General features: G+C 47.6%; 1 protein-coding gene across 2 annotated transcripts in view; it reads left to right on the top strand.

Moving 5' to 3' along the window:
* Positions 1–16,381, top strand: part of Mgat4a (alpha-1,3-mannosyl-glycoprotein 4-beta-N-acetylglucosaminyltransferase A) — an 81,253-nt gene that overhangs the window by 39,666 nt on the left and 25,206 nt on the right. For both annotated transcript variants that reach the window (XM_021631549.2, XM_021631548.2), the window contains exon 5: positions 1,511–1,644. In XM_021631549.2, coding sequence (XP_021487224.1) covers positions 1,511–1,644 — 134 coding nt within the window. The remainder of the gene's footprint in view (positions 1–1,510; positions 1,645–16,381) is intronic.

Genomic DNA, 16,381 nt, shown 5'->3' with positions numbered 1-16,381 from the left:
CAAGCCCCCAGCGTCCTGCTGCTTCCTTTTCTGGAAAGTTCTTCCTCGCTCTCAAGAGTCTCCTGAAGGCAATGACTTGCTTAAGTTCCGTGCCATCTTATACCTGACCCCTGGAACACTGCCCTGGGCTCAATGGACACAGAACAAGCAAAGTAGATCTCTGAGGCACTGGCAGCAGCTTATCTCCCAAGGGTTGGCGAGGGGACCTTAGGGACAGTTCCTTCTCCTCTGTTCCTTAGGAGTCTCACCTCAGAACAGTGAAGATAGAGCCAAGGTCCTTAGACTTCCTTTCAGCTTTGAGATCTGAAGGATTTCTTAGCCTCTCCAGGATTATGATTCCTTTTGTTTTGTTTGATTCGGGGACCCTGTAGCCTTGGCTTTTTTGGAACCAGGCTGGCTTCAGACTCACAGAGATCCGCCTGCCTCTGCCTCCGGAGTGCTGGGAATCAAAGGTGTGTGCAAGCACACCGGCTTAACATTGTTTTTAATATTTGCTGTGGTGTAGATACAGTACCCAAAAAGCAGTGCCTTAAGGCTTTAAGATACAGTGTTTTTAAAGGACTTTGAAATCCAGTCAGTTCCGGGACACGATATATGGCTTCCCCCAAACCACTGAGCCAGATAAAATTGTACGGTAAAATGTGAAAAGTAGGGGTCCCGGTGCTGAGCTCTCTGGGGCCACACATTAAGAAGAACCTAACGAAGCTAGCACGTATTAACTACAGTGGGTGCGGAGCTCTGCTGAAGGACAGCTCGAGGCTTGCCTGGGAGAGGTGGGAGCGGGGGGACGCAGACAGAGGCCTTTGTGAGTGGCACAGGGTCTAACCCTGCATGGATGCCGTGGGTGCTTCTTTCCTAGCCGCCGGTAGAGGTTTACGGTGTGCATTGTGCTCTCCCACACGGCTCCGTTCATTTTCCACACTCGGCCTAGCAGGGTGCCCACCCACTGTGCATCTCAGAAGAAACCACACATGAGCAAATGTGAAATCCCTGTTCGTCCACGTGTCCTCTAGCGCGCTAACCATCCAGGAGTAAATCTGCGTTCATAACTAGCGGTGTGGCGGAAACTCTAATTTCGGAACCTTGAGGTGCTGTACGTAGACCCGGCACCCTCCAGTATTCCCGTCGTCCGTGCTCACAGCACAGAGACGCAACCCGGGAGTTTCCCATGGATGTTCCACGCCAGTGGATCGAGATCTCGAGACCTCACCGTGCTCATTTTTCTCCTCTCACTCGGGAGCCCGTGCTCTGTTCCACCATCATGTCTCCTCGGCCTCCTCTGTAAAGAGTGTTGCCTGGCAGTTGTGTGCCATGTCCCCAAACTGTGTTTGCCCGGTGTTTCTTCATGGTCCCCTTGAGCTTTTGACACGCAGCGTGTCCGTTCGTAAGGTATGTCAGTGTCTCTGAGGACCGTAGACGTTTCTAACATCGACTCCCTCAGTTACTCCTATGAATTTGTAATGTTATTATAACATTTTTTCACATAATTATTGTGTGTCTTTTTTTCCAGTTTCAGTAGTCATGGGGATTCCTACCGTGAAGAGAGAAGTTAAATCTTACCTCGTAGAGACGCTACATTCCCTTATTGACAATCTATATCCTGAAGAGAAGTTGGACTGTGTGATAGTGGTCTTCATAGGAGAGGTAATTCCTTGCTATTTCTTTCCCCATATGTTAGGTATGATACTAACCAAATATTTGCATGTGTTTCTATAAGCATGTAGGTGGTTCTAGACCTGTGGGCTGTCACCCTTTTGGAGGCCACCTGTCACAACGCAGAAAAGTTATAGCTGTAAAGTAACAATGGAATGGTTTTATGGCTGGGGTCACCACAGCACGAGGAACTGTCTTAAAGCCTCCAGTGTGAGGAAGGCTGAGTTCTGCTGCTCTGGGGGAGTACTGGGTTTTGGAATGGGGAGGGCGGGGACGGGGGCTCAGTGGCAGAACCTTTTTGTGGCACTGATGAGCACTAGGGTCAGTCCTTCGCTTCTCCCGTATATGGGAGGAACTTCAGGACACACTGCTACTTAGGCCCCTGAATCCCCTGTGTCAGAGCCCTTCCATGAATATGGTCTCAGTGACAAAGCACACACCATGTACCACGAAAATCAGTCACGGAAAGATATAATGAAGCTTGCCTGTTTGTTGTTCTTCATACGAACAGAACTGTTTATTTCTAAAAACTTAACTCCTCCTATGGCTTGTGTACATATATACTAGAGGGTCATTCTGTAGATGTTGTTGTATTGTGAACATTTTTCTATGCCTCACCCCCAAAAAGAGAGAAGGAAAAAAAAAAAGAAAGAAAAAGAAAAAAAGACTTTAAAAGATTAAAGGTCCCAGCATTATTTCTTCTCTGGCTTCTAAATATTTCATAGTCCGGTTTCAGAATCTTTTTTTCTTTTTCTAATTTCTGATCCATGGGTAAGTTTTTGAGTTCCTGCAGCGATCAGCAACAGCATTGTGTTTATGAAAATGAAGTGTGCCTCTGTATGGTTACAAACGTGAGCTAATTTCTTGTAGCTCAGCTCTTGAGCTGTACACACTAAGGTACCCGCTTAGGGCCAGCACGCGCGGCCGAAGCTGAAGCTGAGCGCTTCCTCTTCCGCCGTCTATGAGAAATGGCTCATTTCTTTTTTCTCCCAGGAAATATTAGTCTGCCCTGGCTAGTTTTTATTGTCAACTTCACCCACTCGAGAGTCACCTGGGACGAAGAATCCCAGGGAAGGAATTGCCCAGATCGTATTGATCTGTGGCCGTGTCTGCGGCAAACTGTCTTGGTTGATGATTGATGTGGGTGGCTTCGCCCACTGTGGGTGGCACCATGCCACAGTGGTCCGGGGTTATGTGAGAAGCTGGAGCGTGAGCCACAGAGCCAGCCAGCGAGCAGTGGGATTTTCAGCTCGAGCTCCCGCCCTGCCCTCTCGCAGTGACGGGCCGTGGCCTGCAAGTATCAGCAAGTAAGCCCTCCCGTGGGTAGATTTTGGAAAGAGTTGTTTCTTTGGGTTTTTTTGTTTGCTTGTTCTGTTTTTCTTTTTCAGAGACAGGGTTTCTCTCTTTAGCTCTGAAGGCCCTGGAACTCACTCTGTAGGCCAGGCTGGCCTTGAACTCAAAGATCAACCTGCCTTTGTCTCCTGAGTGCTGGTACCAGAGGCATGTGCCACCACTGCCCAGCTGCTAGAGCATATTTATTTATTTATTTATTTATTTATTTATTTATTTAACCAAAGCAGTAGAAAAGCAAACTAGAGCACTTCGTTTTCCAATTTGATGGGTACGAAGTAGCACTTTAGCCCTTGCCAGTATGGCTCAGTTTGGAGACTGTTAGGGTAAAAACAGTCTTTGCTCTTATTTAATTTGGATTTTTTATGGAATTAACTGTTGGTTGGTGTGATTTCTGACCCTTTACATTTATAAATGTTTTTATAAACTTTGCGTATTTTTTATGCTTTGATTTGTAAGCAGTTTTTATATATGGGGGAATTCACTCTTTGAAGTAGTTTGTCCAGTTTGTTATTTGTATTAATGGTATGTTTGTTTGTTTGTTTCTTCTTAAGTAATCTTTTCACACCTTAAGTAAGCAAACCTGCCAGTCCCATGTGTCTGCCCCTGGAGAGGGGCACAAAGCGGTGACTGAATGCTGAAGTGCATTGTTGACTCAGCGCTGTGCTTCTGACGCCAGACTCCACTGCAGACATTGGCAAGTTCAGAAATACATAACACTCCTCAGCGCGTTAATTAAAAAAGAAAGAATGGTCTCCTGGAATTTGTTCAAACTGTTAGTTGCTGGCAGGTGCCTCAGGACTCAAGATTACGATGACGCCATTTTCTGCCACATGCATTTTCATAAAGTTAGAATTTATTTGCAACAGGAATATCAATCTTAATGGGGGAAAACTTACAGCTAGGTAACCTTGAACAACAGTTTAGGGATGAGCATTCGTGGGCATTTGCGTCCCTCTTGCCACCGCCATTCATCTGCTCACGAAGGCGGCATCACCGTAGCTGTGCTCAGTGGAGCTGTGCGCAGGGCTGCCTTCTGCCACTCTACCCAGAGCCTAGTGGCAATCATGCGACCGCCCCCTTGTGCTCAGCATTACTGCAGGGAAGTGCTGGGAGACGCTGGGGACTGGGTAGGCAAGGCAGTGTTAGCAGAGCCCTCATCTCTGAAAAGCCCCCTTGGACACCGATGTTTGCCTGCACATCTCAGTGCAGAGATTCCGTCCTCAACAGAGGGTTGAGATGTTTCACTGGACTCAGTCATTAGGTGATTTGAAACCATTGCTGAGTCTGTGTGAGTCTCTATAGGTTAGCTAGATGTTTTCCCCTACCTGTTCTGTAGCTTGAGAGCCATCAGGCGCGAGTATCAGGTATGTCTTCTGTGGCCTTGACCGTGGTTTATACCCAGGATCACTGGGATCTTTAGAGTCTTCCTCAGCACCTGTTTTCTGCGTGCCTACCTGATAACACCGTAGAAATGTCTCCTGGGCAGTGTGGTGGTTTGAATAAGAATGGCCGCCGTAGGCGCATGTTTGAATGCTTCATCACCAGAGGGTGGCAATAGTTGAAAAAAATTAGAAGGATTAAGAGGTGTGATGTTGGAGGAAGCATCTCTGGGGGTGGGCTTTAAGGTTTCAAAACCCCATGTCAAAGCCAGCGTCCCTCCCTTTGCCTTCGCATCAGGATGTAGTTCTGAGCTTCTGCTCCAAGGCCTGCCTGCATGCTGCCGTGCTCTTTGCCGTGGCGATGACGGGCTAAGCCTCTGGCCCTGGAAGCCCCCAGTTAAACGCTTTCTCTTACAACAGTTGCCTTTGTCCCGGTGTCTCTTCACGGTACGAGAACAGTGACGAAGACAGGCAACCCAATTCGTCCAGAACTTAATTAGTCTAGCCGTCTCCAGCTGCCGCTCTTCCAGGTAGCCCCTGTGCCCGTGGGGCTTCTCTGCTAATTGTCCCGTGCCCAGTGCAGATCTGTGTGTTCTCCGTTCTCAAAGTCTGAACGCTGCGTCTCTTTTTACACTCACTTCTTACTCCCCCCTCCCCCCCAGCCGATCACCTTCTGTGAAGCCACCTTTGGCCTCTTGTTTAAGTTAGTGATAGCAGTTACTGCTTCCTTGGGGAAGACTATTTCCTCATGCTCCCAGCATCCTTCGTGGCCTGCCGTTCTCCGTGCAGGCCTTGCGGGCTTCTCCCCGTTCCCCTTGGCATGCCTGTTGTCCTTGTTCAGTGTGTAGGCAGCCATGCCGATAGATGTCGTGGGAGCAGCCCCTGTCTTCTTAGAAGACACGATCTCCGAGCAACCTCTGTTTCTCTGGCTCTGGTACTCTTTTGCCTGTCTCCCACAGTGACCCCTGAGCCTTAGGGGTTGTGTTAAGGGTGGGCTGGGTGCCACGCTCCTGGGCACTGGTTGCCTGTGGTTTTCTGTACCGATTTCCCGGTGTTGCAGAGAGACGTCTCTGCGAGGAGGGGTGAGGACCGCACTTAGCTGGCGACTAGAGGAAGAGCAGTGTGGCTGTACGCCTGTGGATGTTTCGCCTGCATCTGTGTTAGGTCCCACACGCGCTCCTGGCGTCAGTGGAGGCCAGAAGAGGGAGTTGGAGCTAATGGACAGTTGTGAGCTGCCGTGGACGCTGGGAACTGAACCTGGGACCCCGGAAAGAGCAGCTGGTGCCCTTCACCACCGAAGCTCTTCAGCTCTTCATCTCTCCAGCCCCGTTTTTTTTTTTTTTTTTTTTTTAAACAAAAAGCTGTCTATCTTTGGGAGGGCATTCATTAGCCATGCTTTCATCCTTTCCTCTCAGTTCAGAACTTGAGAAGGGCGCGAGGGGAATGAATCCCAGCTGCTTGGTGGGTTCTTTGTGTGACCCACATACAGTTGGTCCTTTTTTGAGTTTTCTTTTCTAAGCTTAGAGTTTAATTCTAGTATTTCGTTATCCTCTGAGCTCCGCACATACACACAGTGGATGCTCCCTCTCCCCAAGTAAATAAACACATACTAAAAATATATCTAGAGAAGGGAGCCAGGCTGAGATGGGCGTTCTGGACGCAGACTGTGGCAGAGATGGCGTTGCCTCTCCGTACTTTACCCCTGCGCCGTGGCTCCTGGCTGCGTGTGACTTTATCTGTGCACCTTCCCAGCCTGCTCCTCAGCCCAGCTGCAGGCCCCACCCAGACATCTTTCAGCTCTTCTCGCAGACTCCACTGGCTGCAGCTGAGACCCTGTCTGATGGGGCTGTGTCTTGTTTGAAACAAAAATCCCAGAAGACTTGAGTTTTTTAGACTGCTACGGGACAGAACAGGCAGCTGGTGGGGTCACAGGCTGGTTGCTGGGTAGATGCTCTTTGGAGTGGATTCGAGAGATCGCATGGATTTTGAGGCTGTGTCTTTCAGAGTGTGCCTGAGTAGCTGACAAGTCATTGGTGATAACTAACGATTGGCAAGGCTCCGGACAGGCCGCCTGAGGTGGCGTGTCGCCCTGTCCACCTGGAAATAGCAAGGCCCTCGCTTAATCTTCAAGGTCCCAACTGTGGAATTTGAATGGATGCTTCTGCACTGATGTGACTGATTTAGTGTGGGTGTGGGTGTGGTTGAAGGGACACACCACACAGTAAGTGTGAGTCGAGAGGGCTCCCTGCCTCGTGGTGTTCATTAAGGCCACAGGAGACAGGTTGCTTTTGGCTTAGTGGTTTTACGATTATGCATTCCGTGTTCTACCTACGGGCATGGGAGGCCTTTGTGCCTTTTTAAAACCCTTCGACATAAATTGCTTTAACAGTGCCAGTGGTCAGCCTGCCGGCGAGCATTGACCAATCAGGTCAGTTTGTAAATGAGTCGGTCAAATAACCGTGGCATTTTTAATTGGCATACCAGGCTTTTCTATGTAAAGATGGTGTGTTTTTTTTATGTTTAGTAGTTGTCTTGTGGGAAAGCCTGAAGGTCAGGAAAGTACCTGCTTCCTTTCAGAGCGTCGGCACCAACTCAACACCCCAGAGGCTCTGCAGAGATGACTTATGTGTTCCATTTCTGTCTCTGTTTCTTAACTGGAGTTCCTTATCCTCAGTTGTAGGCAGTGACCAATTCTGGTTTTGTTAATCAAGTAGGTGCCTGTGTGTGTCACGGCCATTGGGCTGTTCCACCTGCTGTGGCCCGGCTGTTTCTCTTCACTTGTTGCATCAGAAGGGTTTTAAGCTGATCTTGAATTTTCCTGGCCCTGAACTTGGGCACTTTTTGAAGGAACCTGCTTCTTTTTGTGTTAGGGGTGGGCCTCCGAAACCCAGGGGACAACTCGGTCAGTCAGTAAACTGTATTCCTTACAAACACGAGGACCTGAGTTCAAGTCCAGAACTCACATAAAAATGCCAGGTGTGGTGCACACACTTGGAATCACAGCACTGGCCAGGAAGAGGCGGGAGGATTCCTGGGATTTGCTGGCCAGCCAGTGTAGCCTAATTTGTGAACCTTAGGCCAATGAGAGCTGCTTTGTCAAAGGAGGCAGGTAGGTGGGCAGCCTTTCTGAGGACGATGCAAAGTTGTCCTCTGTTCTCGTATGCACTTAAAATTACCCAGATATGCAGGGACACACACACACACACACACACACAAATACAAATCCAGATCTTGATTCTGTGTGTGCTCATTAGCTGAGGGATCATTTTATTGATGCTGCCAGTGGAGATCCCCCTCACTTCTGTGTCATTCTGTGCCCCCATCTATGTACATGAAATAAGATGTCACATCCGTTTGTAATGGTATGTGTGACTCCAGGCTCATAGGGTCCTCTCCAGCCTTCCCTCACTCCTCAGTGATGAAACTGTTTTCTCCAAAGTGAAGAACATGGCTGCCAGGGTTCATGGTGAGTCTACTCGTTTTTCAAAGTTACGCGCAAGGCAGGGTTTGGATTGCGAGGCTGGCCTTGCACTGGCACATGCTGGGGGCTCGGGAGCAGCGCCTGGCCTCCGTCTCCTGCCTCACAGCGTCTCCTGCCTCACAGCGTCCAGAGTGCTGTTTTCCGAAGGGGATTAGCTTCTTTCCGCCCTCCTCGGTGGTGCGCCTGTGTTCTCCCTTCTTCGGTAGTGGAGCTAGGCTGGTATGCTTGCCGACCTTTCTGGGCTACTTTGGGGGGTTACATGGGAGGCATGAGCCTCCCTTAACAAATAGGCCATCTGAAAGGGGTCAGTTGACAGAAGGGCCATCTCCACACCATACCGCTTTACCCCACTCTCTCGTCTAGTTAAATCTAGATGTGTCTGGAAGTCCCGTTGCAACTGCTGCTTTCCTTGTGACTTGAGCAATTAGCTTTTGTTGAGTTTTCTGTGTGCAGTGCAGAGAAGATAGACTCTATTTTCAGTTCAGAGGTATCAGTTGCCACGGACCGGCCCACTCGGGCTCCCATTGTCCTCGGAAGAACAAGGCTTTGGAAAGGCAGACACGGTTTCGGCGAAGAATTGACAGACAGAGACAGCTTGATAGTTTTGACTCTGCTGCAACTTTACTGAAGTCAAGCTAGTATTTTTATAGTGATCTCACAAGGAAGCACCTTAAAATTGGCATGCGTTCCAGAACATTCAGACTTTTACCAAGGATACAAAGTTTATGTTTTAACATAGGGCAGTGCCCACAAGAAATCTTTGCCTAGAAACTTTTTGATCAGAACACACAAAGGAAAAGAAACCTCAAATATATATTATTATTGTTAACCAGTGAAGAGGAAAGTCAGGAGCTAAGTCAGATGCCTGCCAAAGTCCCTCTCTATATCAAAATCTAACTACACCTTTGTTAATCATCCTCCCATATGTCCTGCCCAAGATTTATGATCTTCCTTAGGAACAAGGCACTGAAGGGAGGGGGAAACTCCCACCAGCTGCACCTCCCATGCTATTATTTCTTAAGAAGGAGCCTATTATTTTTTCACTATTTTTAATGCCTATTAATACTAAATCTAATTTATTACTTTCCTTAAACTTATGATTTTTATTAAAGCCTTTAACAATCTACTAATAACAAATTTCTTTATAAGGTTAGTTGTGCTGTTTCAGGTGTCACAGAGAAAGATCAAAGAATTCATTATTCCAGCCCCAGAGCCATGACTGAAAAAGCGTAGAAATCTCAGAACACGTCTCTTTTCCAAGTGGGATGAGTTTGCCAGGGACCTTCCAGGGGGCGTATTTCTGGGGAAATCATATCCCCCGCCCTGTAGCTTATGCTACTATGGCGACACTGGCATGGGTTATATGGGTCAATTATATGGCCCTGCTGGATTTCACTTTCAAATATCTGTCCCTGTTGCTGGGACGTCAGATCCCCACAGGGGCGACTTAAGGGAGAAGGGTTTGGTTCTAGCTCACAGTTGGAGGGTGGCAGGAGCAAGCTGGCCCCAGTGGCCCACAGCTCAGGAGCAGGAGCAGGGAGTGCTGCTGCTCCGTGAGCTCCCGTCCTCACACAGTTCATGGTCTGAGCCGGAGGAAGGGGCCAGGCATAGTGGGCAGGCTTTCCCACCTCAGCTACCTCAAGCCGGGGACTCCCCCACAGGCACACCCAGGGCCCCTTCCCTGGTTTGTTGTGGACTGAGGGGCGCGTTAAGTATCCCCCTAATGTTTTTATTCTTCTCTTACAGCTTTTGTTTTATAAGTGATAGTATTCCGTTGTTATGAACGTAGGCTCTTTCAGCTTATGGTCAGTTACCCAGCTAATATTTTAGTTAGCTAATTAGCTGACTGATGTAGTTAGTTAATGTTTGAGATAGTATCTCACTACATAGCCCTGGCTGGCCTGGATCTCACTACATAGACCAGGCTGGCTCAAAGTCACAGAGATCCACCTGCTTCTTCCTAGGCCTCCCCAGATTGAGATTGAAGGTGTGTGCTACCACACCAGGCTTCTGCCAGTAGTTTTGAACTCACTTGTGCCTTTATTAATGTCTGGGGACAGGGCCGAGTGAGTTGAGCCTCGCTGAATGAGAATGCTGTGGCTTGTCTAGTGTTTCTTCACACTCTCGTTTTCCTTTCCGAATCACTTCACAGTGCATTTAGTTTCAGGTGACTTCAGGTGACTTACATGTACTGATATGACTAGTAGTTCTTTGGTTGTGTGTCTCCCTCTTTCTTCTCCCCCTCCTCCTCTCCATCCCCCCTTCCCCCCATTCACTAGGCCTTTCAGTTTTGAAACAGGGTCCCAAGACCCTTGAGCTTATGGTCCCTTTCGTCAGCCTCGCAGATAGCTGGGGTTGCAGGTGCGCGTCACAGCACCTGCCCTCCTCCACTCCAGGTGCCTCCATCGTCTCATTTTCACAGCACTGGGCTGGCAGTCAATCCTGAGGGGAGCAAGGTGAGGGTGGGAGCTGGGTGGTGGGGGAGGGCTTAGTAGCTTAGGCCTGGTATTTTCTCTCTACAGCTTTTAAAGGTAGATTTTTTTTCCCCTCCCTGTTTTGCAGTCTGTTTTGCTTTATTTTTTATGTTTTTCTGCTACTGGAGAAAAGTTTTACATATATGTATGTTTGCAAGTTTGAGATAGTATCTCACTACATAGCCCTGGCTGGCCTGGATCTCACTACATAGACCAGCCTGGCTCAAAGTCACAGAGATCCACCTGCTTCTTTTGTGGTTCCTTTGTGGGAACCTGTCAGTTTTCTTGGATGGTCTTCAGAGAGTCCTGTTAGAGAATACACTAAAACTGTGCTGCTCTCTTGCCCTCTCTGCCCTCTTCCTGCAGCTGCCTTACTTGTTGGTTTACATTATCTTGCTCACTGCATCCCATGTGTGCTCCTGGATTCGGTCCTTGCCTGAGGTCCACGGCTGAGATGGCTGTGTGATGCTGTCCTGCCTTGTTAGATTTTGCTGGCCTGTCTTCCCTGGCACGGTGCTTTCTGGCCGGTCCTCCTCCTCTTTCCATTCTGTTTGGTCTTTGTGCTGTACTTACCTGTGTTCATCGAGCACTCTTGTCCTTTGGATGTACTTCCTCCTGTCTTCTCTTGATTGAGAAAAACCCATCTCAGCAAAGATTCCAGTGAACAGTTGTCTCTGAGGCCCCGTATGGTTGGCGTGGTTAGTTTTTGTCAACCTGGCACAAACGTAGATATAACTGGAAAGTAGGAACCTCAACTGAGGAACTTGCTTCCACCCAGCTGACCTTTGGGGTCACCTGAGGGGGCATTTTCTTGATTATTTACTGATGTGGGAGGGCCAGCCCATTTTGGATGGTGCCCTAGGCAGGCAGGCCTGGGCTGTATAAGGTGGTAGATGAGCCAGTTAGGAGTGTTCCTCTAAGATCTCTGCTCTGGTTCCTGCCTCCGGTTCCTGCCTCCGGCTCCTGCCTCCGGCTCCTGCCTCTGGCTCCTGCCTGAGTTCTCGCTCTGACTTCTCTTGATGATGGACTGTAACTGGTAAGCCAGACAAACCCTTTCCTCCCCCACATTGCTTTTGATTAGTGTTTTATCACAGCAACAGAGAAGCTAACTAGGACAATGAGCGCTTCTGCCATTGTAGTTTAGCTGGGTATAGAAACTCTCAGCCTTCCCTCCCTCCTTCCTTCATGTATGCTTGGGTAATAGAGCTGAAATTAGCCAGACAGCACCACAGATTTCTTATTCTTAGGTATTAGAAACCCATGATTTACCTGAATTGCTCAGCTGATTCTTTTTATATCCTTAAAGACTGACGGTTCAGTGGTAGTATAAGTTTTAATCTTAGGCATAAGGGGTCATATTTCCCTGGCACATTATATGTTCTTCAGGCCTATATAGCTAAGTCTTTAATGTCATGAAAAAGCATGGTATTTTTTTCCTTAGGAAAAGTTTAATACATAAAGCAAAGTTTTTACACAAAATGCCTGTATACTTACCACCTTGATTCTTTCTTTTTGGGTTTTAGTATTTTTGTTTGTTGTGTTTCATCTCACCTGCTCATCCTTTATCATTAATCCATTTCATAAAAATATATATTCTTTTGTGGTGGGTCTCCTGGACCTTTCTCCAATTTCTTAAAATTGTTTTTTTTTTAATTTTTTTTTATTTCAGTTATGAGTTCTTTATACATAAAATGGGTGCCCTTCTTGCCAAATTTGTATTTGAATCTTTATTCCCACCCTGTGAATGCCTACCCGTTTTCTTTCTACTGGCCTGGTAGGCAGTCCTCTTGTACAGCAGCTGCAGGCTGTGAGCTAATAAACCCTTGCCTCCCTCTATATTGCAAAGCTCTCTTCTGAAAACTGTCTGCTTTTAACTTTCACATCGGGACTGCGCTCCACCTTGAGTTAACTTTTGTTGAGGTATAAGGTCCTCTGATTGTCGTATGTTCATTGTTACAGTCCCCTGTGGACCTTACGCAGGGGCTGGTGAAGGTGGTGTTTTTCTGTTATATTTCGGTTTTGATTGTTTGTTTTTTGGTTTTGAAGCTAAGTCTCCTGCCAGAGCTTCACTGCCCATCGTGGGCTTGTATGAAGTGACGACTCACAGCATCCAGTCCTACAGCTCTGGGCTTTTAGGATGGCTTCATATGTTGAGGCCCCGTGTGTTTCCACACACCTTCAGGATTGCTGTAGTCACCTCTGGCACATCGTGTCGCCTCTTAGCGGCAACGTTTTCTGTTGAGTGTGGTTTTCTTTGTTCTTTTCTTTAAATTAATGGTCAAGTCATTCCTTGCCAGTTTCTTCTTTTCCTTCCTCCCCTCTCCCCCTTCCCCTTTTTCTGTCCTCACTCTTCTCTCAATTTTATTAATAGATCCTGTGTAAGAAACAGTTTTTTCTTATTATTTTGCATTCTACTTTCATTTTTATGAGTCATTGAAGGGCATGGGTTTTTAGGCTACTGGCTGACAGGGGCTGACGGTATAAAGATGTGTTCTAGGATAATTATGGTCATTTCAGTTATTATCTTTGCTGTTATTTTACAAAAACAGACTTACCAGTTCTCCTTTAGGCACAGAGCTAGCTGCAGGTCCAGTTGGTGTGCGTGGTTCTTCACGTCACCTCTGGTTATTGAAACAAAGCCAGATAGATATCCTTTTGAGCCTGAGAATTTCAGTTATTAATATTTCAAAATGAAGCTTGTGGTTCTGTGTCTGCTTTCACTGATAATGAGGTGTGATTTCCAGGAAGGGGTGTGGGAAGGCCTTCTCATTCTCTTTACCACTCCAAAGCTTTCTAAGGTCTCAGTCTTTCCTGTTAGACATTTGCATGTGCTTTTGGCTAGGGTTAGTTACCTGTGTAGTTTTGAACTGTTTTCTCCCCTGAAGTACTTAAAGAGTGCGTCATTCTCAGACACGGCCCTCACTGTGGTTACCTTTCCTCACACTACTCTTTCACCTGTTGACGAGTGTTTATTGAAGTACGGCGAAGAAACAGGTCCTGAAGATAAGGACAGATAAATCCCCCAAACGGAAGTTTGTGCAGGAGCATTTCTTTGTGTATTACTGGCTCTCTGTTTTTGGAGGGGATTAACTTGCTGTGCCTGTTGCTGAACAGATTTCTATCCCGCCCCGCTTCCCCACCTCTGACACCTCCTAGGTTTTGGGCTCTGGCTGGTTGGCAGATGACGCAGAACCTTTGGCTCTGCTCTTTCACTGTACCATTCACATCGACATTTTTTTAGTTTTACTGTTCTACTCTTTTTTTAAAAGATGAATAAAGATGAATGCAGAGGTGGTTGGTTGGCGGGTTTGTTTGTTGTTTTTTGGTTTTTTTTTGTTTTTGTTTTGTTTTTTAGTAATATTAGCAATTCAAAGCTGCAAGCTCCCCTCTAAGTGCCCCTTTAGCCACACCCCAAGTTCTTTTCTTAAAGCTTAGAGAGAGAGAGAGAGAGAGAGAGAGAGAGTGTGTGTGTGTGTATGTGAGAGAGAGAGAGAAAGAGAGAGAGAGAGAATGGGAATGTGCACATACATGTGTTACCCCAGAGGCCAGAAGTGGCAGATCTGGAGTTAGGGGGTTGTTGTGAGCTGTCCAGTGTGGGTGCTGGGAACCGAACTCAGGTCTTCTGCAGAGCAGCAAGTGCTCTTAACTGCCGAGCCATCTCCCCATCCCCTACATTCCATATGTTTTGAATGCCCTTTCATTATTTTCTTTCACATCAAAATACTTTCTAAGTCTGTGTGCAATTTTTAAACTGACCTTTTTGAGAATTTCCCACAATTCCCACAGCTCTTTGTTTCAGCCCCGTTGTAGTCAGAGAACAGTTTGTATGGTGTCGGGCCCTTTCAGCCTTGTCAGTACTCGTGTGTTGGCTATCCTGCTCTGTGTGTGCCTGGGGAAAATGGACTCCGTGCGCTCGTGTGGCGTAGTTTCACACAGACGTCTCCCCATGGTAATGCTGCAACTTGTGTTGCTACAGTAGTTACTAAGATTAGGAAATTAACACCGGTGTAATACCCTTAAGCCAAAAACTTTAAAAATTGCATTCATTCTCTCTCTCTTATGTGTGTGTGTCTGGTGTGTGTATGTATGTATCCTTGTGTGTGTGTGTTGCATGTGCTGTGCATGTGTGCACTTGTGTGTTTGTGTTGTGTGTGTTATTGTGCATGTATTTGTGTGTTTTGTGTGCATGTGTGTGTTGTATGTATGTATGTGTTTGTGTGTGTGTTGTGTGTGTGCGCATGTGTTCTATGTTGTGCAGAGACCAGAGCACAGCCAAATACTTGTGTACTTTCTAGGTGCTTTTACCCACTGAGCCGTCCATCCTGCTGGCTCAGTGCTCTTTGTTTATTGCAGTGAGGTCTTACTCTGTGGACCTACTGGTCTTGAACTCACAGATGTACATGCCTCTGCCTTCTTGCTGGGATTAAAGGTGTGCCGCCGTGCCTGTGTTCTGGTGATTTTAACAGTAGACTTCATTTGGATCCCGTGTTGTTCGCACTGTGATCACTCTGTTTCCGCATCTGGTGCAGCATCCCAGGTTGCCTCCACAGCCCTGGAGGCAACTGTCTTCTCTGTGGCAGCTCCTCAGGAATTGGAGGGTCTTGATGGGCCCTGCTCACCCATGTGCTAGACCCTCAGCTTGACTTTCCCTGACAGGGTCTCACGATGGCACCGTGGCTGCAGGCCTTGGTGAGACCGCCATGCCTTGGCATTGGAAAGGGCTCCCATTGGCAGCTCTGGTGAGGACAGGGGCCGTCGTCACCCTGGGTGAGTTTTGGGCCAGGCTCTCCCAAGTGGTCAGTTCATGAATGGGTCTGAGCGGAGTGTGTGGGAATTGCCTGCTGCCGTCTGCAGGTGGGGGAGGTGGAGCGGCTCGGACAGATGTAGTTCAAATAAAGAAGTAGGCTTTTCTCTAGCTGTTAACTTCCTCTTTCTGACTCACTACACTGCAGCACTGGACCGTTTTAGAAATGAGTAAAGCACACGGAAATACTGTGGCATGTGCTTGCCTTTGTTTGATGTGAAAAAAAGCATTTATGTGGGCACCAGTACTATTTGTTCAGTCCAAGGAAGTAAGGTTTAGTTCATAAGCTCTAGGCCCAGTTTTGAACATGCCGTCGGTCCTTTTGGTCCTGTTGATTTGTTTCAGGTACAGACTGTCTTTCTGGAATTCCCATTGGTTCTTGAGTGTGTGAAGTCAAGACTGTTTCTGGTGGTGGTAGAGTTCCTGACATTAGCAGCTAGAAAGATGGGGAAATATCTGAATTGACTGTTCTGAGACACTAGACAGTAGTCTAACAGGGTAAGACCGTCCAGGACACAGACGGAAATGCTGTGGGCCCCAGCTTTCTCTCTGGTGACACGTTCAGACTAACAGGGTAAGACTGTCCAGGACACAGACAGAAATGCCGCAGGCCCTGGCTTTCCACCTGGTGACATATTCTGCATCATGGTGCAGAAGGGAAAGTACCAAACTGAGCTGCTGGAAGAAGCTCGGATGAGGGCTCTGAAATGAGGGCAACACAGAAATAAGCCCATGCAGCCTTTGCTGTGCCAGGATACACAAGCGAGGAGGAACACCCTGAGACCGAAAGACGAAGCCGGGAGCCGAGCTTCAGGCCTGTAAGAGCTGAGCTGACGGCTGGCTTTGGTGGTCACCTGGCCCCTCCGGATCCTTTGACGCTGCTTATGTCGTATTCGGTCAGATGTGAAATTCATGCATCATTCGAATTATACGCCAACACTCCTTCTCATCATATAATGGCCTTTTTTGAGACAGGGTCTCACTGTGTAGACCAGGCTGGCCTCAGACTCAGAGATCCACCTGGCTCTGGCACAGGAACAACCTTCTTTGAGTGTTTTGTTTTTAAAGTAGAGGTAGTCCCTGCTCTCTTCCAGTGTCTGTTTGCCAGAAGTGTCTTCTAAATCTCTGCACTTTCTGTGCATGTAATGGAAGTTATTGGGTTGTGTGTGTGTGTGTCAGAGAGAGAGAGAGAGAGAGAGAGAGAGAGAGAGAGAAGAAGAAGAAGAAGAAGAAGAAG

This window comes from Meriones unguiculatus, chromosome 16, assembly GCF_030254825.1.
Source record: "Meriones unguiculatus strain TT.TT164.6M chromosome 16, Bangor_MerUng_6.1, whole genome shotgun sequence".
Taxonomy (NCBI): domain Eukaryota; kingdom Metazoa; phylum Chordata; class Mammalia; order Rodentia; family Muridae; genus Meriones; species Meriones unguiculatus.
The sequence above is the reverse complement of the archived record's forward strand: the minus strand, read 5'-3'. Positions and strand labels throughout refer to the sequence as shown.